Source organism: Mirounga leonina, unplaced genomic scaffold (genome assembly GCF_011800145.1).
Source record: "Mirounga leonina isolate KUSES-001 unplaced genomic scaffold, KU_Mleo_1.0 Mir_165, whole genome shotgun sequence".
Taxonomy (NCBI): domain Eukaryota; kingdom Metazoa; phylum Chordata; class Mammalia; order Carnivora; family Phocidae; genus Mirounga; species Mirounga leonina.
Genome location: NW_023270415.1, coordinates 38,679,652 through 38,705,975, shown reverse-complemented (window position 1 = coordinate 38,705,975; position 26,324 = coordinate 38,679,652). Strand labels below are relative to the sequence as shown.

The following is a 26,324-nucleotide window of genomic DNA, read 5'->3' as shown; positions in this document are numbered from 1 at the left end:
AGGTAGTAATGGTCCATATGAGGATCACCTAATATTCCTTATGGTCTGCCATGCACGCAACTTACAACATCCTATCAGGAATGGTACCAGGGGAATACCATCTGGTACTCACTCTCCTCCTGCCCTTTCATGTCCTATTAGCCAGAGGACAAAGGAGTTTACTGATGCCCATGCAGGTCAGTTTTCCAGGCACAGAACATGTTGTAAAAAGATGGAGAGTAGATATGTAGGAAAAATGGAAGACATATAGCACATATTCGAAAACCAAAATGTACTTACAATTTATGCCATACATAGGTTGTCAGATAAAATACAAGAGGTTCCCTTAAATTTACATTTCAAACAACAATTTTTTTTTTTTAGTATAAGTATGTCCCATGCAATATTTGGAACACACATATACTAAAAAATTATTCCTTACTTATCTGAAATTCAAGTTTAAGTGAGCATCGTGTATCCTTATTTACTAAATCTGGCATCCCTAGCTATGTGGAATAATCCAAGTTATAACCCTCTTTTGTGATAGGGCTTTGGGAACTGACTATGCCTAATCAGAGGGAAAGCAAATGATGGCTTGTACTCAGATGTCCAAACCTATTCCATAACCACTCCCCATTGTGTCATAATGAGTTCTTCCCCAAGAAAATTTGGTTCCATGTTTTCCTTACCTCTGGCAAAACTTCAATGTTGTTCCTGACCAGAAGAAGCTTCCGGAGCGTCTTCAAAAACTTAATCTCCTCAGGTATGCAAATGAGCTGATTGTAGTTAAGTTGAAGTTCAGAAAGATTCTTAAGAAAACAAAGTTCTTTAGGAATGCTGGCTAGCTGGTTATGATTTATACTCAAATATACAAGACTTTTTAATCTAAAAAATAAAGCATATGAATGAAATTCATAAGAATAAGAAAGCCCATTGTACTTTTCAGAAGCCATGTGTCAATTCATTTTTTTGTAGCTCATCTGAGCCTTACTTTAGTCATGGGTTCACAACTAATACAAATACTTTGAGCATAAAAAAATCTTTACTATAATTTAACTTTTAAAGATATTTTATAATCAGATAGCTTATGTCAAAGGAATTTTAGGTAGGGGCGCCTGGGTGGCTCAGTCGTTAAGCATCTGCCTTCGGCTCAGGTCGTGATCCTGGGGTCCTGGGATGGAGCCCCGCATCAGGCTCCCTGCTCCTCGCGAAGCCTGCTTCTCCCTCTCCCACTCCCCCTGCTTGTGTTCCCTCTCTCGCTGTGTCTCTCTCTGTCAAATAAATAAATAAAATTTAAAAAAAAAGAATTTTAGGTAATCAAAACCTCAATTTAAGAGAGAGAAAACTCTATTTTCACTTTTTGTACGTATACATTGGCTATAATAAAAAAGAAGCCAGAAGACAAAGGAGGACATAGACATGCACAAATATACATATACATATATACATGGATATAAATGGATAGAGGTATAGATATAGGTTAAATATCCTGCACCAAACAGATGTGAGAACTACTTAGTTGCTACGGAAGATACAAAGATGAATCAGCCACAAATTCTGCCCTTATGGATATCATGGTCTAGAAGGAGATATTAGAGCCATAAAATGAAGATAGGAAATGCCATCAGACAGGGAGAAAGGGATTAAGGAAATTTGAGTTTCTAGTTGCAGGTATAGTAGTAAGGTATATCATAAGCATTTTGGAAGAATAAACATTTGAACTTGGCTTTGAATAACGAAACTTGTAAAACCAGGGCAACAGAGGCAACATAGTAAGCTGAGAAAAATATTAATATTTTGAATAAAGAAGCGAAAGAAATTAGTAATGTTCAGCATCAACTATGTACCTGTGCATTAAACTATATCATCAGCACAACCCTAAGGCTGGAATTATTACCCTTAATTTAGAAATGAGGAAACTAAAGGACGAGAGGCAGTAAACAACCAGCCCACCCATCTAGTAGATAACACTGTCAAGATTCAAATGCAGATGTGTCTGTTTGCAAAGCAAAGAATGAAAATATATAATAATCTCAAGGTCCAATGTTTTGAGATTAAAGTAATAACAGAATGAGGTGATGTTTCTTAGACCATTAAAAAGGGGGGCCTGGAGGAAGGAAAGTGGTCAGAGCAGGTGAAGGGGACTGGGGGAAGACTACAAACCTGACAAGAAAAGCCACATGAACAGATGAGATTGACAGGAAGAACAACAAAAAGGGCAGGAGAAGAGAGAGAAGCAGCAAGTGGGAAAGATTCTTGAGGAATGTGAACATCTGACAAAAAAAAACAAAAACAAAAAAGGCACCTAGAAAAGGCATTAATAGAGAAACAGGAGATGAACCAGGTTAACAAAGAATCTTTAAAGGTATGGGAGGAGAGAATTTCAAAATTAAAGAGATGGTCAACACTTTAAATGTTAAAGAGAGGTAATACAAACAACCCTACTAGAACCAAAAACAGAGTCATAGACTACAAAGTCGCTATTTAAAAAATCTATTGCACTTCTAAACTATAGCCATAAAAATTGGAAAAGAAAAGCTCTAAAAACTCCATTTACAATAACATAAAAAAAAACCCACCATAAAATAGTTAGGAAAACATTTAACAAAGGATAGGAGAGAACTCTATACTGAAAACTGTCAATTATGACTGAGAAAATTTAAAGGAGCTCTAAATAAAAGTAGGGTTATGTCTTGTCCACATATAAAAAGAAACAACATTGCTAAGATGCCACTTCTCCACAAATTGATCTACAGTTCAACTTAGCGCAAATAAAAATCTTTTTTAAAGATTTATTTATTTATTTATTTGAGAGAGAGAGAGAGAGCACACAGTGGGGAGAGGGAGAGGGAGTCTGAAGCAGACTCTGCGCTAAGCACAGAGCCCCATACTGGACTCAATCTCACGACCCTGGGATTACAACCTGAGCTGAAACGAAGAGTTGGACCCTCAACTGACAGCACCACCTAGGCGCTCTCCCAAATAAAAATCTTAAAGTTTCTTTGTGTAAAAATTGACAAATCAATTTTAAAATTTACATGGATATTCAAAGTACCTAGTGTGACCAAAACTATAATAAAAAATACAAAGGACTAGTATTAACTGATTTCAAAGCTTACAGTACAGCTACAGTAATTAAGATAGTATTTAGGGAAATTATAGAAAAATAGATCAATGCAATAGAAGGGAGAGTCCAAATAGACCTATAAATGGCCATTTGATTTTAGGAGTGTCAAGGTAACTCAATTAAGAAAAGACAGTCTTTCAACAAATGGTGCTAGAACAACTGGATAAACATATGTGGAAAAATAAACTTTGACCATTACCCGACATCACACACAGACATTAATTTGTGATGACTCATAGACCTAAATATAAAAACTAAAACTATAAAGTTTGTAGAAGAAAATATAGGATAATGTGGGAAAAAAGTGAACTTTGACTATAACCCCACACTATGCACAAGCATTAATTTGAGATGAATCATAGACCTAAATATAAAAACTAAAACTATAAACATTGTAGAAGAAAATATAGGATAATATCTTGATAACTTTGGGGTAAGGAAATATTTCCTTAAAAGGCCACAGAAAGCACTAATCTTAAAATAAAAATATTTATAAATTGGCCTTAATCAAAGTTAAAAACTTCAGTTCATCTAAAGGTACTGTTAAGAAAATAAAAGGCAAGCCACATACTAGAAGAGATATTTGCAATACATACACTTATCAAAACACCTGTATCCAGAAAGGATAAGGAACTCTTACAACTCAATGCTAAGAAAGAAAAAAAAACACAAATTTTTTTCAAGGAAAAAGTACTTGATACAAACACTTCACAAAAGAAGACATAAAAATAGGGAATGAGAACATGAAAAGGTGCTCAACTGTCATTAGACATTAGGGAAATGCAAACTAAAACTACCAAGAGATATGACTTCATATCTACTGCAGTGGTTAACATTTTAAAAACTGCTGGAATGTAAAATGGTACAACCACTTTGCAAAACTATTGGCAGTTCTTTTTTTTTTTAATTTTATTTTATTTATTTATTTGACAGAGAGGGACACAGCGAGAGAGGGAACACAAGCAGGGGGAGCGAGAGAGAGAGAAGAGGCTTCCCGTGGAGCAGGAAGCCTGACGTGGGACTGGATCCCAGGACCCTGGGATCATGACCTGAGCCGAAGGCAGACGCTTAACGACTGAGCCACCCAGGTGCCCCCCACTATTGGCAGTTCTTAATAAATTAACATACGCCTATAATCCTACTCAATGACTCTACAACTCTACTCCTAGGAATTGAAATGAAAAATAGGGGAGCCTGGGTGGCTCAGTAGTTAAGCGACTGCCTTCAGCTCAGGTCATGATCCCAGGGTCCTGGGATCAAGCCCCCGCATCGGGCTTCCTGCTCCGTGGGAAGCCTGCTTCTCCCTCTCCCACTCCCCCTGCTTGTGTTCCCTCTCTCGCTGTGTCTCTCTCTGTAAAATAAATAAATAAAAGCTTAAAAAAAAAAATGAGAAATAAATTAAACATATGTCCACAAAAAGATTTCTACAAGAATATTTATAATAGCTTAATTCATAATAGCCCCAAATGGGAAATAATCCAAACATCCATGAACAGGCAAAAATAACTTGTGGCATAATTCATGCAATGAAATGCTACTGGGGATAAACAAAAGACAACGAATTGCTGACAAATGCAACAATAAGGTGAATCTCAAAAAAAAATTTATGCTCAGCAGTAGACACAAAAGAAAACAGACTGTATGATTCCATTTACTTAGTTCTAGGACAAGTAAAACTAATTTGTAGAGGTAGAAATAGAATAATAGTTGCTTACGAGAGGTAAGAATTCAGGAAGTGTACATGAGGAAATTTGTGGATTGAAGGAAACGTTCAATACCTTATTGCTGTGTGTACATTGGTCAAAACTCAATGAATGGAACACTCATGACTTTTGTGTAATTTGTATTCAGCAGAGAGAAAAGGCCATTAGATTTGATTGCCCAAAGGATACTAATGGTCTTTAAAAATAATATAAAGTAGAATGAAGCGGGGAAAAAAGATAATTTTAAGGGGTTAAGTAGAAAACAAAAGCAATAGACAGATGACAGTTTAGAGAAATTTGACTATAAAAGAGAATGAGGGAGCAAGAGAGAAAAGGCAAGAAGTAGACTTTGTCTTAAGGTCTACTTAAGGCAAGATAAAGAGGCTGAAAAGAAGGGAATGAGGGAGCCAAATTTCTTGGTAAAATAAGGAGCAAAGTCATTTGCAGAGAGGATATAGGGTCAAAACTGGACAACCCAGCATTAAAAGAGAGTGAAAGTGTGTGGAGTAGGTCCTGTGAAAAAAAGGACAAGAAATTTTCTTCACTAACCACTGTTACAATCACGACTCTAATTGATTCTACTCTGAATTACTACTATGGCAGTTGGTTTTTCATTTTGTCCTTATTCCAAGGCATAAAGCTGAGCTCAGAGGCTACTGTAAATAGCCATCATTCGTTGGTTGACTAAAGAGCAGAAGGGAAAACAAGTATGTGTCATTGTTTCCATTTCCAGGAGCAGGGAGAACTTTTCACTCTTCCAAGAGAAAACTACAGGAAGCACACTTGCAGCTTCTCCCTGCCCCCCTTCCTCTCCAGTAGGCTGAAGAATAACTTCACTGAGTGGCGAATTTGGAGAAAGAACTGAGCCCACTGGCTTAGTCCCTTCCTTTCTCCCTTTCTTTCAGAGAGATTCTGTCCCTAGGATGCCCACATTCTCCTTTTCCTTCTGTGGCTGTGCAGCCCTGCCCAAGACAGAGTTGTTTAGGGGCAAAACTCTCTCCTGTCCAGGTTTGACTCCAAATCCATGAACCAATACTCTGTAGTTTAAGTAAGCCAACAAACAGAACTCTCCCCCTCCCAGATGCTAAACAAATGGAGAAATAAGATATGGAATTCGGAAAGAAGGGAATCACACATCAGTATAGAGCTGACACGAACATTCTCAGGCTCCCTACCAATCCTCCCCTGAATCAAACATACCCACCCAGTCACAGCCTTTCCTGCTAAGGAAGCTGCTTACTCAAAGGCAGAGTAAAAAGAAGACACTGAGCCACGTACACTCAATGCTTTTCCCAAATTCACCAGTAAGTCAATCTTTCATCTCTAAAAAGGGAGGAACAAAAAGAAGAATAAAAATAACAACCCATAATAAGAATAGCTAACATCCACTGAGCACTTAATATGTCCCAGGCTCAATCCTAAATATTTTTGATGAATTTGCCTATTTAACTGTCAAAACAACACTATGAATAGCACTATTATTGTCCTCATGCTGCAGCTGAAGACACTAAGGTATGGGAAGGTGAAGAAATTTTACCAACATCAGAAAATGGAATCCAGCTTGAGGAAGTGACCAATCAGCCTACATATAGGACAAAGCCAGAATACAGACAATTCAGAATTATCTATAGAATAGTGTAGACTTATATATTTTGCAATCCTACATTTTTCAGTGAAAGATTTCATTTCATATCATCTTCTAACATGTCACTATAGATTTATACAGTTCTGTGACTATTATACTTAATACTCAAATCAGATCTAAGCTTAATAAACTGTGAAATCATAATATATTACAGCTGAAAAGGTTCTGAAGTACATCTACTCAAAAATTTTCCTTTAGAGACAAGAAAGCTAAGGTGCAGTTAAATTACTTGACCAAAGTCGTAAGGCTAGCTGCACAAAGATATGACCTAGTTTGCCAGATCTTCCCCTTCTTCATTATATCATTGATACACAAATCCATTGATAAGCCAAATAAATGAAAGAGCAAGCAAACAACTTTGGCATTTTCATTGTTATAAATAGTCTTCAAAAATTAGATCACTTAAAATTTTTTCTAGTCACTCTGACTTAAAACATTACTTTCTCTGTGAAAATCTCTCTGGGAAGCATAATATATTGACTAGAAGTATAGACAAGTGAATTGGAATAGATTTTAGGTGCTGCACAAATCCCTTTGTTAAGAACTGTTCATAGTTCTGTATCCTTTAAAAATCTGGATGCTCTTATGTTGTAATACATCTGTTTCTATTCAACAGGCAATAAAGAGAGTCTCCAAAGTCAAGTAAACCCAAGTAGGTTTCTCTCCATCTGTCAGAGGAAAAACCCAAGAGAGTGTTTTGCCTGCAGAAGGACGAGGCCCTCAGCTGGCTCAAGAAAGCCACTGTAACGGCAGCCCATCTGTGCAGATGTGCAGGATAAGATGTGCAGCATTTTGTTGTTGTTGTTGTTGTTAATGATAATAAAATGTGGGGGTTTTTAATGAAAATGCTATCTTGATTTTCAACACTTTGTTTTTACATTACCTTTTCCATCAAGCTGAAAATGGTTTCCAGTACTTTATGAAATAAAATTTAATGTCCCCAATTCTGTATCAGAGCAAACTCCAAGAACTCCAGAGTTAGGAAATCAATAATGCAATCAACTTTAGAACTTTAGGTTTCAAACCCCCACTTTTACACTTAGACCACCAAGTCATGCTATTTCTCATTTCCCTGAAGTGTTTCAAGAATCGTCTGCTTAAAATTAGTGGCTTGTCTCAGTCCTTCAGATGCCTCTTTGCCATGTACAAACCCCACAGGGACTTGAGGCCAGGCAATGAGGTTGAGGTTCAGATGGCCAGGGTGGAGCTGGTGAAGGGATGTTTAACCAAGTCTCACTATAAACCAAATTACCTGCTGACTTCTTGAGGAATCCATGTGAGCTGATTGTTGTTCAGATTAAGCAGAATCAAATTTTGTAAGCCATCTGTTGGAAAATAATTTTGGTTATGCTAGCTATCTCTTAGAGAATAACTTGTAGCCACTTTTCTATATACCGTTGTTTTCCTTCTGGTTTCTTGCCTTGGTCAAGGCTCTTGGGGTTGCTGGTGACAGATACCCTCTTAAACTAGCTTAAGCAAAACAGGGGGACTTCATCACCAAATTAAAAAGCTAAATCACAGCGCCCAAGAGCAGAGAGCCCAGCCAGGCTCACCACGAACTGGAACCAGAAACTACGTGGCATCTGAACCCAGGGTTATTTTGTTTTAGTTTTAACTCACAAGGGCTGTCCCATAAATGTTTGTTGAGCGAATAAATGAAGTCCAAAGAGTCCTCCTTACTGGCGGCATTCACCCATCCATCAGGAAAACCACGCGGGCCGAGCGGTCTAAGGCGCCGGCCACCAGCACCCTGCCCTCGCGCACGACTGGGAAACGTGAGTGGGCAGACCCCCCGTGAGCGAGCCCGGCACGTGCGCGCACACTCACGCACGCACGCGTACCACCGTCTCTCCGCACGCGTGCACACCTGTCAGGCTCTGCGCCCCTGTGCATGCGCCGCAGCCCCACCGCTGCGCAGCACCTCGGGCAGGTGACCCACGACGGCGCTCTCTTTGCAGCTGCGCAGGAGGAACTCCCTGGAGAGGAGGACGAAGGGGACGTTAAGTGTGCACAAGTGTCCACGCAGCTCCAGGGCCAGCGTGACCTTGGAGGGACGAGTAGACGCGCTAGCACGTGGCGCGAGGACTTGGGCATCTTCTTCACCAGAGGTGCGAAGGAGCTGAGGCACTCTGCCGCTTTTGTGGGGAATAGGCCCTCCTCGGCCACTAACCTCTGCGCAGAGCCCAAGGCAAAGTGGACGGACTGGGGGCCTGTGCACTTGTCCTTCTTCCCGGCTCGTCGGACTGGCAGCACTGTGTCGCACACGGCGTGGTCCGGCACGCCTCTCCCGCGCGGAATTCGCAGATGGTGCTATACTGCAGGCCGGCCGGGGGGAGAAGGTCGTGGCGTGGCTCGCCAGCAGCTCACTGAGGTCCATCTCCCGAGGCAGCACCCCCAGCCCCTTGAACTCGAAGTCGGTGACTCAAGGCAGCTCCAGGTACATCTCCACGGCAGGCTTCTCTCTGTCAGGCTTGGCTATGGCTGTGCCGGCCGCCCAACACACTTTGCCCTTAGCCCGTGGGGGTGGGGGGAATCATATTAATATAAATGCATGTGTAATGCAACATGATTATAGGCTCATATATGTGTATTGGCTGTGTATGCATATACATAGGCCTTTCGTTGCTCTTGGTAGTCACAGAAATGCTCATGCCTGGGTCTGCTGGGCTTCTCATGCTTTTTCTGAACCACTGAACCAAGTTGTGATATCCAAGGACACATACACCATGCTCCAGGCTAATACTCATATCTCCCCCAGGAGTTTCTCAAAGTCCAGTGGATATATTCTCAGGGCATCTCTGCAGAACACAGAGTTTTATTTCTCATTACAGCTTCTCTCAGCTTCATATTTATATTCTCTCTCTCTCTCTTTCTCTCTCCACCCTACTCCCATCTTTCCCCCACTCCCCAGGCTTTCTCTTTTGAGCAGATTTTCTCTAATTTTCCATATATTCTTAGCCATCCTACAATTCCTGTGTTTGAATGTTCACAGACAGGGTAGACAGTTCTCAAACTGGGATGCCTACAGGAACTAAGAAGATAACTCAGAACATTGTAGTGGCCCTGGAGGGAGTGTACCTGGCAGGAGTGTGTAGAATTGGTGAGGACCTGCCTTATCTAACAGGGCAATTACCATTCAGCCAGATCCTGGCCATTGCTATCTTGGGACACAAGTCTAGCCCCGACCCAGTCTGGTTCTGGTCAGGGGCACTGGGTCATGTAATACATGCTGGATAGTGCTCAACTCCCTGATACCAAACTACTTCTGGCTCTTGGATAATAAGGACACAACATAAAACATATTCCATGTCACTCACATGGGCTTTTCAAAGTTCAACAGCCCAAAACCAAGAAATACAGAAACTACAGACATCCAAGGGCACTGTACACAGGTTACATATATTTTATAAACTCAAATTTAAGGGCACATGAGAAAAAAATTTTCTTTATGGAAACCTAAATTAGCATTAATTAGGTTGCTTAATATTATTTATATAAGTTGGGTTTTACCTAAGTTTGTCCCCTCAATATGGTTTATAAAATAGTTTATAAAATTGTGTTTGTTTTCATGCCCTTAATTTTTTTCTTGTGTAAACTATTTTCCTCCTAAGTAAACTGTAATTGAACCCTTAATCTATGGCTTTGCATATATAATGTGCATAACCATCAATAAGTGTTTGTTACAGTTCCTATTTTGAAAAAATATTTCTCCAAGATACATGACTTAAGATTTTTAAATAAAGAGATCATACCAAGTCTATTTGTGCTATTTGCCAAATATTCCCCTAACTTAGCACCCCATGCAGTGATATCCTTAATAAATGCTGCTTGATGGTGACAGTGATTATATCTAGCACCCATGTCTCAAAAATTCACATATCTTTAGTTTTACTAATAGAGGCAGAGACATAGAATGATGAGGTGCTGTACGTGAGTCAATGAAGCTATAAAAATCACCTAGATCTTTGTCATGTGTTTTGTCCTTAAGCCCACTCTACCTATATTAAATAGGAAGAATGTTGAACGGAGAAGTTACAAGTTGAAAAGAAACACCAAAAAAAATGCCAATTATTGGATCTCATATTTTTTCTTTCAAATTCTCCTGATTTTAAACTTAGCATCTTGATCAGATATTGTAGCTTAATATTGAGACAATAAAAAGTGTAAAGAATAATAAGAGCTTTTCTTGATTCGATTTTCAACCAGTTTCCTCTCAGGCACAGGGAAAGGGCCTCCAGATTCAAGAGTCAAAATGTACACTGATTCTGAAAAGGGAAAATTTGCTAATACTAACTTGTTTTCTTAGGTCCACATTAGAGAAATATATAATACAATGGTTGAAAAAAAAAGTCCCCCAAATTTCTTAATTTCAAGAATAGTGTATAAATATCTGCAACAAAAAAAGATTAAAAGGTAAAATTTCTTTTTTTACTTTTTTACTTGTTCAATATAAGGAGATTAAGTTTGATCCCATAATGTTGCTCTTCTTTGACTAACTTACCACATGCTTCAGATGCAAATTTACAAATCTTATTTCCAAATAAATGAAGCTTCTTCAGGGATGTAAGGTATTTCATCTCTTCTGGAATTTCTTCCAAAAGGTTGTTTCCCAGATTTAGTACTATCAACTGTAAACATATAGAAATTTAATGAACTCATGCATTATTCACCTTCAAATGAGATGAAGAAATCATTAAGAACTTTTGTTGATAACTTTACACCTAGAGGAGTTAAAAAAAGAACACATGAATCCTAAACCAGTAGCAGAAGAGAAATAATAAATATTAGAGCAGAAATCAATGATACAGAAACAACATCAACAACCCAGTAGAACAGATCATGAAACCAGAGCTGGTTCTTTGAAAAAGATTAATAAAATTGATAAACCCCTAACCAGTATTTATCAAAAAGAAAAGAGAAAGGACCCAAATAAATTAAATCACGAACGAGAAAGGAGAGATCACAACCAACGCCACAGAAAAATTCTATGCCAACAAACTGGGCAATCTGGAAGAAATGGACAAATTCCTACAAACATATAAACCACCAAAACTGAAAGAGGGAGAAATAGAAAACTTGAACAGACTGATAACCAGCAATGAAATTGAATCAGTAATCAAAAATCTCCCAACAAAAGTCCAGGGCAGGATGGCTTCCCAGGGGAATTCTACCAAACATTTAAAGAAGAGTTAAAATTCTTCTGAAACTGTTCCAAAAAATAGAAATGGAAGGAAAACTTCCAAACTTATTCTATGAGGCCAGCATTACCTTGATCTTAAAACCAGACAAAGACTCCACTAAAAAAGAGAACTACAGGCCAATATGCCTGATTAACATAGATGCAAAAATCCTCAACAAAATACTCGCAAATTGAATCCAACAGTACATTAAAAGAATCATTCACCACGATTAAGTGGGATTTACTCCTGGGTTTCAAGGGTGGCTCAATATTCACAAATCAATCAGCATGATACACCACATTAATAAAAGAATGAATAAAGGCGCCTGGGTGACTCAGTCGTTAAGCGTCTGCCTTCGGCTCATGTCATGATCCTAGGGTCCTGGGATTGAGTCCCACCCACATCGGTCTCCCTGCTCGGCGGGAAGCCTGCTCCCTCTCCCACTCCCCCTGCTTGTGTTCCTGCTCTCACTATCTCTGTCTCTGTCAATTAAATAAATAAAATCTTTTTTAAAAAAATAAAAGAGGGGTGCCTGGGTGGCTTAGTCGTCAAGCATCTGCCTTCGGCTCAGGTCGTGATCCCAAGGTCCTGGGATTGAGCCCTGCATCGGGCTCCTGGCTCCACACATGGCCTGCTTCTTCTTCCACTCCCCCTGCTTGTATTCCTGCTCTCGCTATCTCTCTCTGTCAAATAAATAAATAAAATCTTTAAAAATAAAAAAATAAAAGAATGGATAAGAACCATATGATCCTCTCAATAGATGCAGAAAAAGCATCTGATAAGTACAGCATCCACTCTTGATAAAAACCTTCCACAAAGTAGGGATAGAAGGAACATACCTCAACATCATAAGAGCTGTATATAAAAGACCCACAGTTAATACCATCCTCAACAGGGAAAAACTGAGAGCTTTTCTCCTAAGGTTAGGAACACGACAGTGATGTCCATTCTTATCACTATTAAAATAGTATTAACATCAGCAATCAAATAACAAAAAGAAATAAAAGGCATCCAAATCGGCAAAGAAGAAGTCACTATTTGCAGAAGACATGATACTCTATATAGAAAACCAGAAAGACTCCACCAAAAAATTGCTGGAACTGATACATGAATTCAGTAAAGTCACAGGATACAAAATCAACATACAAAAATCTGTTGCATTTCTCTACACCAATAATGAAACAACAGCAAGAGAAATCAAGGAATCAATCCCATTTACAATAGCATCAAAAACCTTAAGATACCTACAAATAAGCCTAACCAAAGAAGTAAAAGATATGTACTCCAAAAACTATGAAACACTTCTGAAAGAAATTGAAGATGAGACAAAGAAATGGGAAAACATTCCATGCTCATGGATTGGAAGAACAAATATTGTAAAAATGTCTATACTACCCAAAGCAATCTACACGTTTAATGCAATACCTATCAAAATACCACCAGCATTTTAAAATTTGTATGGAACCACAGAAGACCCGAATAGCCAAAGGAATCTTAAAAAAGAAAAGCAAGGCTGGAGGCATAGCAATTCTAGACATGAAGCTGTATTACAAAGCTGTGGTGATCAAGACAGTATGGTACTGGCACAAAAACACATAAGTGAATGGAACAGAACAGAAAATGCCGAAGTGGACCCACAAATATGTGGTCAACTAATCTTTGACAAAGCAGGAAAGAATATCCAGTGAAAAAAAAGACAGTCTCTTCAACAAGTGGTGTTGGGAAAACTGGACAGCCACATGCAAAAGAACATGGACTACTTTCTTACACCATACACAAAAACAAATTCAGAATGGGTGAAAGACCTAAATGTGAGACAGGAAACCATCAAAATCATAAAGGAGAACACATAGAGGTAACCTCTTTGATGTCAGCCGTAGCAACTGCCTACTAGATACATCACATGAGGCAAGGGAAACAAAAGCAAAAATAAACTATTGGGGGTGCCTAGGTGGTGCAGTTGGTTGAGCATCTGATTTTTGGTTTGGGCTCAGGTCGTGATCTCAGGATTGTGGGATCGAGCCCTGTGTCAGGCTCCACACTCAGTGCAGTCTGCTTGAGATTCTCTCTTCCTCTCCCTCTCATGCTCTCTCTCTCAAATAAATAAATAAATCTTTTAAAAAAAAAAATAAACTATTGGTGGGCACCTGGGTGGCTCAGTTGGTTAAGCGACTGCCTTCGGCTCAAGTCATGATCCTGGAGTCCCGGGATCTAGTCTTGCATCAGGCTCCCTGCTCAGCAGGAAGTCTGCTTCTCCCTCTGACCCTCCCCCCTGCATGCTCTCTCTTTCTCTTTCATTCTCTCTCTCAAATAAATAAAATCTTTTAAATAAATAAACAAACTATTGGGACTTCATCTCAAGACAAAAGCTTCTGCACGGTGAAGGAAATAATCAACAAAAATAAAAGGCAGCTATGGAATGGGAGAAGATATTTGCAAATGACATAACTTGTAAAGGGTTGGTATCCAAAATATATAAAGAACTTATGAAACTCAACACCCAAAAAAACAAAAAATCCAGGTAAAAAATGGGGAGAAGACATTAATAGACATTTTTTCAAAGAAGACATACAAATGGCTAATAGACACATGAAAAGATGCTCAACATCACTCATCATCAAGGAAATATGAGATACCACCTCACACTAGTCAGAATGGCTAAAATTAAAATTAACAAGTCAGGAAACAGCAGATGTTGGTGAGGATGCGAAGAAAGGGGAACCCTCTTAAACTGTTGGTGGGAATGCAAACTGGTGCAGCCACACTGGAAAACAGTATGGAGGTTCCTCAAAAAGTTAAAAATAGTATTACCCTATGACCCAGCAATTGCACTACTAGGTATTTACTCAAAGGGTACACAAATATTGATTCAAAGAGATACATGCACCCTGATGTTTATGACAGCATTATCAACAATAACCAAATTATGGAAAGAGCCCAAATGTCCACTGACTGATAAAAGGATAAAGATGTGGCTAAATATACAACATAATATAGTCAGCCATAAAAAAGAATGAAATATTGCCATTTGCAATGACATGGATGGAGCTAGAGAGAGTACTATGCTAAGCAAAATAAGTCAGTCAAAAAAGACAAATACCATATGATTTCACTCATATGTGGAATTTAAGAAACAAAACAGATGAACATAGAGGGGAAAAAGAAAGAGGCAAACCATAGAGCAGACTATTAACTATAGAAAATAAACAGAGTTGCTGGAGGGAAGCTGGGTGGGGGGATGAGTTAAATGCATGATGGGTATTAAGGAGGACACCTGTTGTGATGAACACTGGGTATGTATGTAAGTGATGAATCACTAAATCCTAAACATGAAACTCATATTACAAGGTATGTTAGCTAACTGGAATTTAAATAAAAACTTGGTAGAAAAAAATAAAGTAGTCTTATAAGGTATGCTGCATAAAAAATTAAAATGGTAAGATACAAGAAAAGTGCACGTCAGAATAAAAATATTGGAATGGAAATGACCCATGTTGGGTGGAATGTGGTGAAAATAATGTAGTAATTCAAGCCAGGGAAAGGCCAACAAAAGTGACTGCTGTTAAAAATAGCATCATTATTTTTAGTTATTCTATATAAAATTCTTTCTATTCAAAATTTATGTCTTTGACAATTTCTCATACACATGTGATATTACCTGACAATTTCAACATTAAAATGATTTTTGTAACATGGATTTTAAAAAGAACTTTGTTGAGATCCATGTAACCTAAGAAAATGTCAGCATAATCTTAAACAATTCTTTCACATATATCTAAAATGAACTTTATAAATAAAGTTCATTTGAGCTTCAGGTTCAAACATCTTATGTTAATTAAAGCACAATCTAATTTTTAATAAAGCACTGAACTTCATTAAAATTGTAATGTAAACCATTGAAAGGGCATTTAAAACCACAATTAATGATTCACTCATAATTCACTTGAGCATCCTGAAGAGTATCCTAACATTGTGACCCATACAATCAAAACCTTTAAGAAGTCGGCAAAGGGCTCATCAACATAAGTGTACTCTTAATCCCCTTTATCTATTTCACGCATCCTCCCACTTGTACACTTATCTTGATGAACACTGAGAAATATATAGAGCGGTTGAATCATACTGTACACCTGAAATTAATGTAACATTGTATGATAATTACACTTGAATTTTAGGGGGGGCGCCTGGGTGGTTCAGTCAGTTAAGCATCTGCCTTGGGCTCAGGTCATGATCTGAGCCACCCAGGTGCCCCGACCTTATTCTTTTGTAAAGGTGAAGTTAAAATATATTCGTGTAGCCATTCTAATGGAAAGACTTAATCCAGAGTCTGTGACTATATTAGTTTCCTATTGGACTATAACAAATTACCACAAATTTAGTAGCTTAAAACAAGGCAAATTTATTATCTTATAGTTCTGGAGGTCAGATGAAATTAAATTGGATTCACTGACAAAAGTGTTGACAGGACTGTGTTTTTCTGGAGACTCTAGGGGTGAATCTGTTCTCTTACCTTTTCTAGCTTCCAGAAACCGTTCACATTCATTGATTTCTGGCCCTCACTTTCATTTTCAAAACCAGCAAGGACTGGTGAAGTCTCAAATCACAACATCATTCCGATGCTGTCTTCCATATTTAAAGAACCTCATACTCTGATTTCTCTTCAGACTGTATAAATCTTTCATCCTTTGCTAAAGAACCTCACAATTACACAGGGCCTACACATATTATCCAGGATAATCTCTTCATCTCAAGGTTAGCTGACTATCAACCTTGATTCTATCTGTACCCTTGATTCTTCATTGACATGTAACCTAACATTCACAGATTATTGGGATTAGGATGTAGGCATCTTTGGGGGACCATTATATGTCTATAGCAGTGACTATTTGAAATCTCTTTTCCAAAAATCAAGTCAATTTCTTTCTTTTGCCTAAATTTAGTGAGAAATTCATAGCAGTAAACTAGTGCTCGACAAAATCTTTGTGAGTACTAGTGAGAAATACAACAGTTGGGAACTGTGAAAGGTCTGAGATTTTACTCAATTTGCAAGCTAATAGTTAACCTGCCACTATTTCATAGATGCTGGCAGAAAGCATGAGACCTCTGGGCAGGAGACAAAGGTCATTTTATTACCTACAGCAACAGTGTCCAGAATATTGTTATTTTTGCACCAGCAATGCAAAAAAAACAGATGATACCTGGACATGCAATGGATTGTGTTACAGAAGAGAAACCATGAATTTAGGGAACCTGAATCTTTTAGAATAAGCAATAACTGTGCTTGCCCTTTGCTCCAGAGGAGACACGATTTCTAATTTCCAAGGCTATCTGCTATATAAATGTTCCTGAAAAGTTAGTTCAGAACAAAGCTAGTCAGTGCCTCTGCATACAGAGATGTGCAAAAACATGAGAGACTCATGGAGAATTGTCTTCATTGAAAATATGGCAACATATATTTTTAAAGTAAATAACAGAACTAAACTTGTGATTTCTCACACTATCAGGGCTTTCCAGGTATTTCTGAGGGCACAACCTCTATAGTGCTTATTTTGCATGCTATGTCATAAGTTTTCATCTATGAGTTACATATATTGTCATTGTGTTTTACAGAATCTAAGGGCATGGCCCAGATATTTGAAGATAACACAGTAATTTGATTTCATGGTATATCAATGGGAAATCACAGGATATAATCAAGCTTGACTATAAAGTAGATTGGGTTTTTTTGATGCTTTGAGATATATCCACAAACAAATTATGAAAAAATGCAATCTAAACTGCCCACATAATCATCTATAAGGAAGCAAGTGGGTCAGTATTCATCTGAAAATATGCACTGTATGCCTATTTTGAGCCACCAGTTCTAGATACTAGATACACAGAGGTGAATAAGACTTGTAAGGTCTTGGGACGCCCGAGTGGCTCAGTCGGTTAAGTGGCTGCCTTCAGCTCAGGTCATGATCCTGGGGTCCTGGGATCAAGTCCCACGTGGGGCTCCTTGCTCAGTGGGGAGCCTGCTTCTTCCTCTACCTCTGCTACTCCCCTGCTTATGCTCTCGCTCTGACAAATAAATAAAATCTTAAAAAAAAAAAAAAAAGACTTGTAAGGTCTTTACCCTCAAGACACTTACACAGTAACAGTGAGAGAAAAGCAATCCAATGAATGAAAAATAAGTGAATGATGATGGGGGAGGAGTAGGGGGACCCTAAGTTTGTTTCATCCCTTAAATACAACTAGATAGTTATCAAATCATTTTAAACACCCAAGAAATCAATTGGAAGTCTGAGAAAACAAATACTGCAAGTCTACAAGTAGAAAAGCAACCACCTTTTGGAAGATAGGAGGTGCAGAAACTTGAATCCGGTGTGATAAAGCTGAGTATATGGCAGCAGGGAGGAAGCCTGCTTAAGGAGGCTACCACAAAGCATTATAAACAATGGAGTGAAAAATTAGAACTTTTAGAGGTCTTCTACACTGGGAGACATGCCTGGCTTAAAGGTGCTCAGGTGGTGAAGTGGAGTGGAATCCCAGGTGTGACACCATGATCTGAGGATCCTCTGGGTCACAAAAACAAGTGGTGCCTAAGTGCACCACTGTTTCCAAGCATAGTAATGTGGAAGCCAGCTGACAACAGCAAGTCTAGGTGCTGGCTTTCTGCTCTGTGTTGCCATAAACTGTGAACCACTGTGCGGTCGTGCGACCACTTTCCTGGGATGGGTCCAGCAAAAGGCAGAAGTGTGGGTTGACCCTCCCCAGGAGGAACAGTAAGAGGTCCCTAAAATTTGGAGTTTTGAAACTTGGTCACATGCCTGAGATAAAAAAGCTCAGACATAGGCAGGGTGAATACAGAGTTCTGACATAAACTGGGGAGATGAGTGATTGATTGCTCTTCTGTGAAGACTCACCAAAGAGTGGGGGGCATGAATTTTCAGCTCCCAGGCTAGAGAGCTGGGCACCCCCCATATTCATCCTGCCCATCAGTGCTGAAAGCCTTCAGGGAGCAAAACAGCACCACCTAGTGGAGTCCAGAGCCGCTTACATCAAGCCCTGCCTCCCTATGCACCGGAGGTGCATTTCCACTAGGACAAGTCCACCTGAGAATCGGGGCAACAGGGCCCACCCCAAGAAGACCAGCACAAACAACTTGCTCGCACCAAATTTACTGATTATATAGAGGGCTGCAAATCTTCAGCTCTAGGGGAAAATAGTATCTAGTATCCGTTGTATTTTTATTAAGTTATTTCTTTTTTTTCAATTCTCCTTTTTATTCTTTTTTAAGTTTATATATATATATATTCTATTTTTTTGTTATCTTTCATCACATTTTATTTATATATCCTCTTTCTTTCTTTCTTTCTCTTTCTTTCTTTCTTTCTTATTTTGGTATCTAGTTTCTTTAATAAGCAGACTAAAACACACCCAGGATGGATGATTTGTTGTTTTTGTTGTTGTTGTTTCTTTTTTTTTTTTAAAGATTTTATTTTCTTTATTTATTTGAGAGAGAGAGAGAGAGTGAGAGACAGAGAGCACGAGAGGGAAGAGGGTCAGAGGGAGAAGCAGACTCCCCACTGAGCAGGGAGCCTGATGCGGGACTCCATCCCAGGACTCCGGGATCATGACCTGAGCCGAAGGCAGTCGCCCAACCAACTGAGCCACCCAGGCGCCCTGTTTCTTTTTCTTTCTTGTTTTCTTTTCTGGACAAAATGATGAGATGGAGAAATTCACCCAAAATGAAAGAACAGGAGGTAGTACTCATAGCCATGGATTTAATCAATACAGATATAAGTAAGATGTCTGAACTGGGGGGGCGGAGCAAGATGGCGGAGGAGTAGGAGACCTGGATTTCGTCTCCTCTCAGGAATTCAGCTGGATAGGGATCAAACCATTCTGAACACCTACAAACTCAACAGGAGATTGAAGAAAAGAAGAGCAACAACTCTCTCACCAGAAAAGTGACCACTTTCTGGAAGGTAGGACGTGCGGAGAAGTGAATCCGAGGCGATATTCGGGAGGATAGATGGCGGGGGAGGGGCCTCCGTCAGCCGCTTCTGGCAAGTGATAGAGCCGCAGAGCACAAAATCGGAACTTTTCAAAGTCTGCTCCGCCGAGGGACATTACTCTGGTGGCTAAGCGGGGGGTGGAACCCTCCAGGACAGTGTGGTCTCAGGACCCTCGGGGTCACAGAAAGACCGGGGGTGCCTGAGTGTGGCAGAGCTCCCAGGGATCAGAGCGGGGAAGCCGGCTGCAGAGGCGGAGCCCAGGCGCGGGCTCTCAGCTCGGGGTTGCCATAAACCGGGATCCGCGGCACAGTCGGGCCCCTGCTCCTCCAGCAGGGACCCAACAAGCGGCAGATCCAGGGAGACTCCCCTTCCTCCCCCGGGAGGAGCCGCACGGGAGTGCAACGCAGGGATCTGCTGGGTTTGGAGACTCCACCTGGGGTCGGGTGCCAGAGATAGAAACGCGCGGTCACAGGCCTGGTGAGTGCGGAGTGCGGCCGGAGACCGGGGAGACGGGAGTGACTGACGGCTTTTCTCTGGGGGCTCATTGAGGAGCGGGGCCCCGAGTTCTTGGCTCCTCCGGGGCGGAGATTGGGAGGCCGCCATTTTCACTCTGCAGCTCCAAAGCTGTACGGAAAGCTCGCAGGGAACAAAAGCCCCGGAGAGCAAACCCGAGCAGATTACTAAGCCAGGAGGGGGCAAGGGCGGGGCAATTCCGCCTCCGGCAGAGACATTTGGAAACCACGGCAACAGGCCCCTCCCCAGAAGATCAGCGAGAACACCCAGCCAAGACCAAGTTTACCGATCAATGAGAACGGCAGAACTCCAGCGCTAGGGGACTACTGCACATAGAATTCACGGCTTTTTTACCATGATTCTTTAGTCTTTTAAAGTTAATTTTTTTAACTGTCTTTTTGTCTTTTTATTTCTTTTTGAATTTTTCTTTTTCCCCTTTTCAACCAACATCTTATCAATCCCTTTAAAAAAAAATTTTTTTTATTTTTCATTTTTAGAGTCATATTCTATCCCTTCATAGTAGTTACCCATATTTTTGGCTTATATATATAAGTTGTTCTCTCTTTAAAAGTTTGAGATAGTTTCTTCTAACAGATTAAAATATACCCTAAATCTCTAGTATATAGTGTTTTCTATTCCCCTGCCTGATCACATCCTCTCCCTTTTTTTTTTCTGTTTTTCATTTTTTCTTTTTTTAAATCCTCTTCTCTCTTTTTTCAAACAACTTCTTATTAATTCCTTTTATAACATTTTTTATAATTTCCATTTTTACAGTCATGTTCCATCCCTTCATCATATCAACCCTTATTTTTGTACATATATAAGTTTTTCTTTCTTTAAAATTTTGGGAGGCACTTTCTTCTAAAAGACCAAAATACACCCCAAATCTAGTGTGTGGCACTGATCTATATACCATATAGATCATATTTGATCACATTCTGGTTTTTCTTTTGTTGTTGTTGTTTTGTTTGTTTTTGTTTTTATCTTTTTCTTTTTTTTCTTTTTCTTTTTTCTCTCTTTCCTTTTCTTATCCCACTGCTTCAGGTCTTTTCTGGTTTGTTTAGAGTATATTTTCTGGGGACGTGGTTACTCTGCCAGCATTTTGTTCTCTCATTAATCTATTCTCCTCTGCACAAAATGACAAGACGGAAAAAATCACCTCAACAAAAAGAACATGAGGTAGTACCGACTGCCAGGGAACTACTCAATACGGACATTAGTACGATGTCAGATCTAGAGTTCAGAATCATCACTTTAAAGATACTAGCTGGGCTTGAAAAAAATATGGAAGTTATTAGAGAAACCCTTTCTGGAGAAGTAAAAGAGCTAAAATCCAACCAAGTAGAAATCAAAAAGGCTATTAATGAGGTGCAAGAAAAATGGGGGTGCTAACTGCTAGAATAAATGAGGCAGAAGAGAGAATCAGTAATATAGAAGATGAAATGATGGAAAATAAAGAAGCTGAGAAAAAGAGAGATAAACAACTACTGGATCATGAGGGCAGAATTCAAGAGATAAGCAATACCGTAAGACGAAACAACATTAGAATAATTGGGATCCCAGAAGAAGAAAGAGAGAGAGGGCAAGAAGGTATAATGGAGCAAATTATAGCAGAGAACTTCCCTAATTTGGGGAAAGAAACAGGCATGAAAATCCAGGAAGCACAGAGAACCCCTCTCAAAATCAATAAAAATAGGTCAACTCCCCGACATCTAATAGTAAAACTTACGAGTCTCATAGACAAAGAGAAAATCCTGAAAGCAGCTCGGGAGAAGAGATATGTAACCTACAAGGGTAGAAACATTAGATTGGCAACAGACCTATCCACAGAGACCTGGCAGGCCAGAAAGGACTGGCAGGATATATTCAGAGCACTAAATGAGAAAAATATGCAGCCAAGAATACTCTATCCAGCTAGGCTGTCATTGAAAATTGAAGGAGAGATAAAAAGCTTCCAGGACAAACAAAAACTAAAGGAATTTGCAAACACAAAACCAGGAAATCTTGAAAGGGGTCCTCTAAGCAAAGAGAGACCCTAAAAGCAACATAGACCAGAAAGGAACACAGACAATATATGGTAACAGTCACCTTACAGGCAATACAATGGCACTAAATTCCTATCTTTCAATAGTTACCCTGAATGTAAATGGGCTAAATGCCCCAATCAAAAGACACAGGCTAACAGACTAGATTAAAAAACAAGATCCATCGAAATGCTGTCTGCAAGAGACTCATTTTAGAACCAAAGACACACCCAGATTGAAAGTGAGGGGGTGGAAAACCATTTACCATGCTAATGGACACCAAAAGAAAGCTGGGGTGGCAATCCTTATATCAGACAAATTAGATTTTAAACCAAAGACTGTAATAAGAGATGAGGAAGGACACTATATCATACTTAAAGGATCTATCCAACAAGAAGATCTAACAATTGTAAATATCTATGCCCCTAACATGGGAGCAGCCAATTATATAAGGCAATTAATAACAAAAGCAAAGAAACACATTGACAACAATACAATAATAGTGGGGGACTTTAACATCCCCCTCACTGAAATGGACAGATCGTCTAAGCAAAAGATCAACAAGGAAATAAAGACTTTAAATGACACACTGGACTAAATGGACTTCACAGACATATTCAGAACATTCCACCCCAAAGCAACGGAATACACATTCTTCTCTAGTGCCCATGGAACATTCTCCAGAATCGATCACATCCTAGGTCATAAATCAGGTCTCAACCGGTACCAAAAGATTGGGATCATTCCCTGCCTATTTTCAGACCACAATGCTTTGAAACTAGAACTCAATCACAAGAGGAAAGTCGGAAAGAACTCAAATACATGGAGGCTAAAGAGCATCCTACTGAAGAATGAATGGGTCAACCAGGAAATTAAAGAAGAATTAAAAAAATACATGGAAACCAATGAAAATGAAAACACAACTGTTCAAAATCTTTGGGATGCAGCAAAGGCAGTCCTAAGAGGAAAGTATATAGCAATACAAGCCTTTCTCAAGAAACAAGAAAGGTCTCAAGTACACAACCTAACCCTACACCTAAAGGAGCTGGAGAAAGAACAGCAAATAAAGCCTAAACCCAGCAGGAGAAGAGAAATCATAAAGATCAGAGCAGAAATCAATGAAATAGAAACTAAAAGAACAGTAGAACAGATCAACGAAACTAGGAGCTGGTTCTTTGAAAGAATTAACAAGATTGATAAACCCTTGGCCAGACTTATCAAAAAGAGAAGAGAAATGACCCAAATCAACAAAATCATGAATGAAAGAGGAGAGATCACAACCAACACCAAAGAAATACAAACAATTATAAGAACATATTATGAGCAACTCTATGCCAGCAAATTAGATAACCTGGAAGAGATGGATGCATTCCTAGAGATGTATAAACTACCAAAACTGAACCAGGATGAAATAGAAAACCTGAACAGACCTATAACCACTAAGGAAATTGAAGCAGTCATCAAAAATCTCCCAAAAAACAAAAGCCCAGGGCCAGATGGCTTCCCAGGGGAATTCTACCAAGCATTTCAAGAAGAATTAATACCTATTCTTCTGAAACTGTTCCAAAAAATAGAAACGGAAGGAAAACTTCCAAACTCATTCTATGAGGCCAGCATTACCTTGATCCCCAAACCAGACAAAGACCCCATCAAAAAGGAGAATTACAGACCAATATCCCTGATGAACATGGATGCAAAAATTCTCACCAAAATACTAGCCAATAGGATCCAACAGTACATTAAAAGGATTATTCACCATGACCAAGTGGGATTTATTCCTAGGCTGCAAGGTTGGTTCAACATCCGCAAATCAATCAATGTGATACAATACATTAACAAAAGAAAGAACAAGAATCATATGATCCTCTCAATAGATGCAGAAAAAGCTTTTGACAAAGTACAGCATCCTTTCTTGATCAAAACTCTTCAGAGTATAGGCATAGAGGGTACATACCTCAATATCATAAAAGCCATCTATGAAAAACCTACAGCAAATATTATTCTCAATGGGGAAAAACTGAGAGCTTTCCCCCTAAGTTCAGGAACGCGGCAGGGATGTCCACTATCACCACTGCTATTCAACATAGTATTGGAAGTCCTAGCCACAGCCATCAGACAACAAAAAGAAATCAAAGGCATCCAAATCAGCAAAGAAGAAGTCAAACTCTCACTCTTTGCAGATGATATGATACTTTATGTGGAAAACCCAAAAGACTCCACCCCAAAACTGCTAGAACTCATACAGGAATTCAGTCAAGTGGCAGGACATAAAATCAATGCACAGAAGTCAGTGGCATTCCTATACACCAACAACAAGATAGAAGAAAGAGAAATTAAGGAGTCGATCCCATTTACAATTGCACCCAAAAGCATAAGATACCTAGGAATAAATCTAACCAAAGAGACAAAGGATCTGTACTCAGAAAACTATAAAATACTCATGAAAGAAATTGAGGAAGACACAAAGAAATGGAAAAACGTTCCATGCTCATGGATTGGAAGAACAAATATTGTGAAAATGTCAATGCTACCTAGAGCAATCTACACATTCAATGCAATCCCCATCAAAATACCATCCACTTTTTTCAAAGAAATGGAACAAATCATCCTAAAATTTGTATGGAACCAGAAAAGACCCCGCATAGCTAGAGGAATATTGAAAAAGAAAAGCAAAGCTGGTGGCATCACAATTCCGGACTTCAAGCTCTATTACAAAGCTGTCATCATCAAGACAGCATGGTACTGGCACAAAAACAGACACATAGATCAATGGAACAGAATAGAGAGCCCAGAAATGGACCCTCAACTCTATGGTCAACTAATCTTCGACAAAGCAGGAAAGAATGTCCAATGGAACAAAGACAGTCTCTTCAACAAATCGTGTTGGGAAAATTGGATAGCCACATGCAGAAGATTGAAACTGGACCATTTCCTTACACCACACACAAAAATAGACTCCAAATGATTGAAGGACCTCAATGTGAGACAGGAGTCCATCAAAATCCTAAAGGAGAACACAGGCAGCAACCTCTTTGACCTCAGCCGAAGCAACCTCTTCCTAGAAACATCGCCAAAGGCAAGGGAAGCAAGGGCAAAAATGAACTATTGGGACTTCATCAAGATAAAAAGCTTTTGCAAAGCAAAGGAAACAGTCAACAAAACCAAAAGACAACCAACAGAATGGGAGAAGATATTTGCAAATGACATATCAGATAAAGGGCTAGTATCCAAAATCTATAAAGAACTCATCAAACTCAACACCCAAAGAACAAAGAATCCAATCAAGAAATGGGCAGAAGACATGAACAGACATTTTTCCAAAGAAGACATCCACATGGCTAACAGACACATGAAAAAGTACTCAATATTGCTCAGCATCAGGGAAATCCAAATCAAAACCTCAATGAGATACCACCTCACACCAGTCAGAATGGCTAAAATTAACAAGTCAGGAAACGACAGATGTTGGTGGGAATGCGGAGAAAGGGGAACCCTCCTACACTGTTGGTGGGAATGCAAGCTGGTGCAGCCACTCTGGAAAACTGTATGGAGGTTCCTCAAAAAGTTGAAAATAGAGCTACCATATGATCCAGCAATTGCACTACTGGATATTTACCCCAAAGATACAAAAGTAGGGATCCGAAGGGGTACATGCACCCCGATGTTTATAGCAGCAATGTCCACAATAGCCAAACTGTGGAAAGAGCCAAGATGTCCATCGACAGATGAATGGATAAAGAAGGTGGTATATATATACAATGGAATATTATGCAGCCATCAAAAGGAATGAGATCTTGCCATTTGCAACGATGTGGATGGAACTGGAGGGTATTATGTTGAGTGAAATAAGTCAAAAAGAGAAAGACATGTATCATATGATCTCACTGATATGAGGAATTCTTAATCGCAGGAATCAAACTGAGTGTTGTTGGAGTGGGGGGTGGGGTGGGAGGGATGGGGTGACTGGGTGATAGACACTGGGGAGGGTATGTGCTCTGGTAAGCGCTGTGAATTGTGCAAGACTGTCGAATCTCAGATCTGTACCTCTGAAACAAATAATGCAATATATGTTAAGAAAAAAAAAAAAAGAAGAAGAAGAGGGTAGCGCTAGGGGAAGAGTGAAGCGGGGGAAATCGGAGGGGTAGACGAACCA

The 26,324-nt window shown here is 39.4% G+C and overlaps 1 protein-coding gene across 1 annotated transcript in view; it reads right to left on the bottom strand.

The window, feature by feature from the left end:
* LRRC69 (leucine rich repeat containing 69) overlaps positions 1 to 26,324 on the bottom strand; it is a 104,785-nt gene that overhangs the window by 59,851 nt on the left and 18,610 nt on the right. Inside the window, exons 2-4 of the mRNA XM_035012262.1 lie at positions 10,956 to 11,082; positions 7,707 to 7,779; positions 669 to 864 (exon numbers count right to left, since the gene is read on the bottom strand). Of these exons, the coding sequence (XP_034868153.1) occupies positions 669 to 864; positions 7,707 to 7,779; positions 10,956 to 11,082 (396 nt within the window). The remainder of the gene's footprint in view (positions 1 to 668; positions 865 to 7,706; positions 7,780 to 10,955; positions 11,083 to 26,324) is intronic.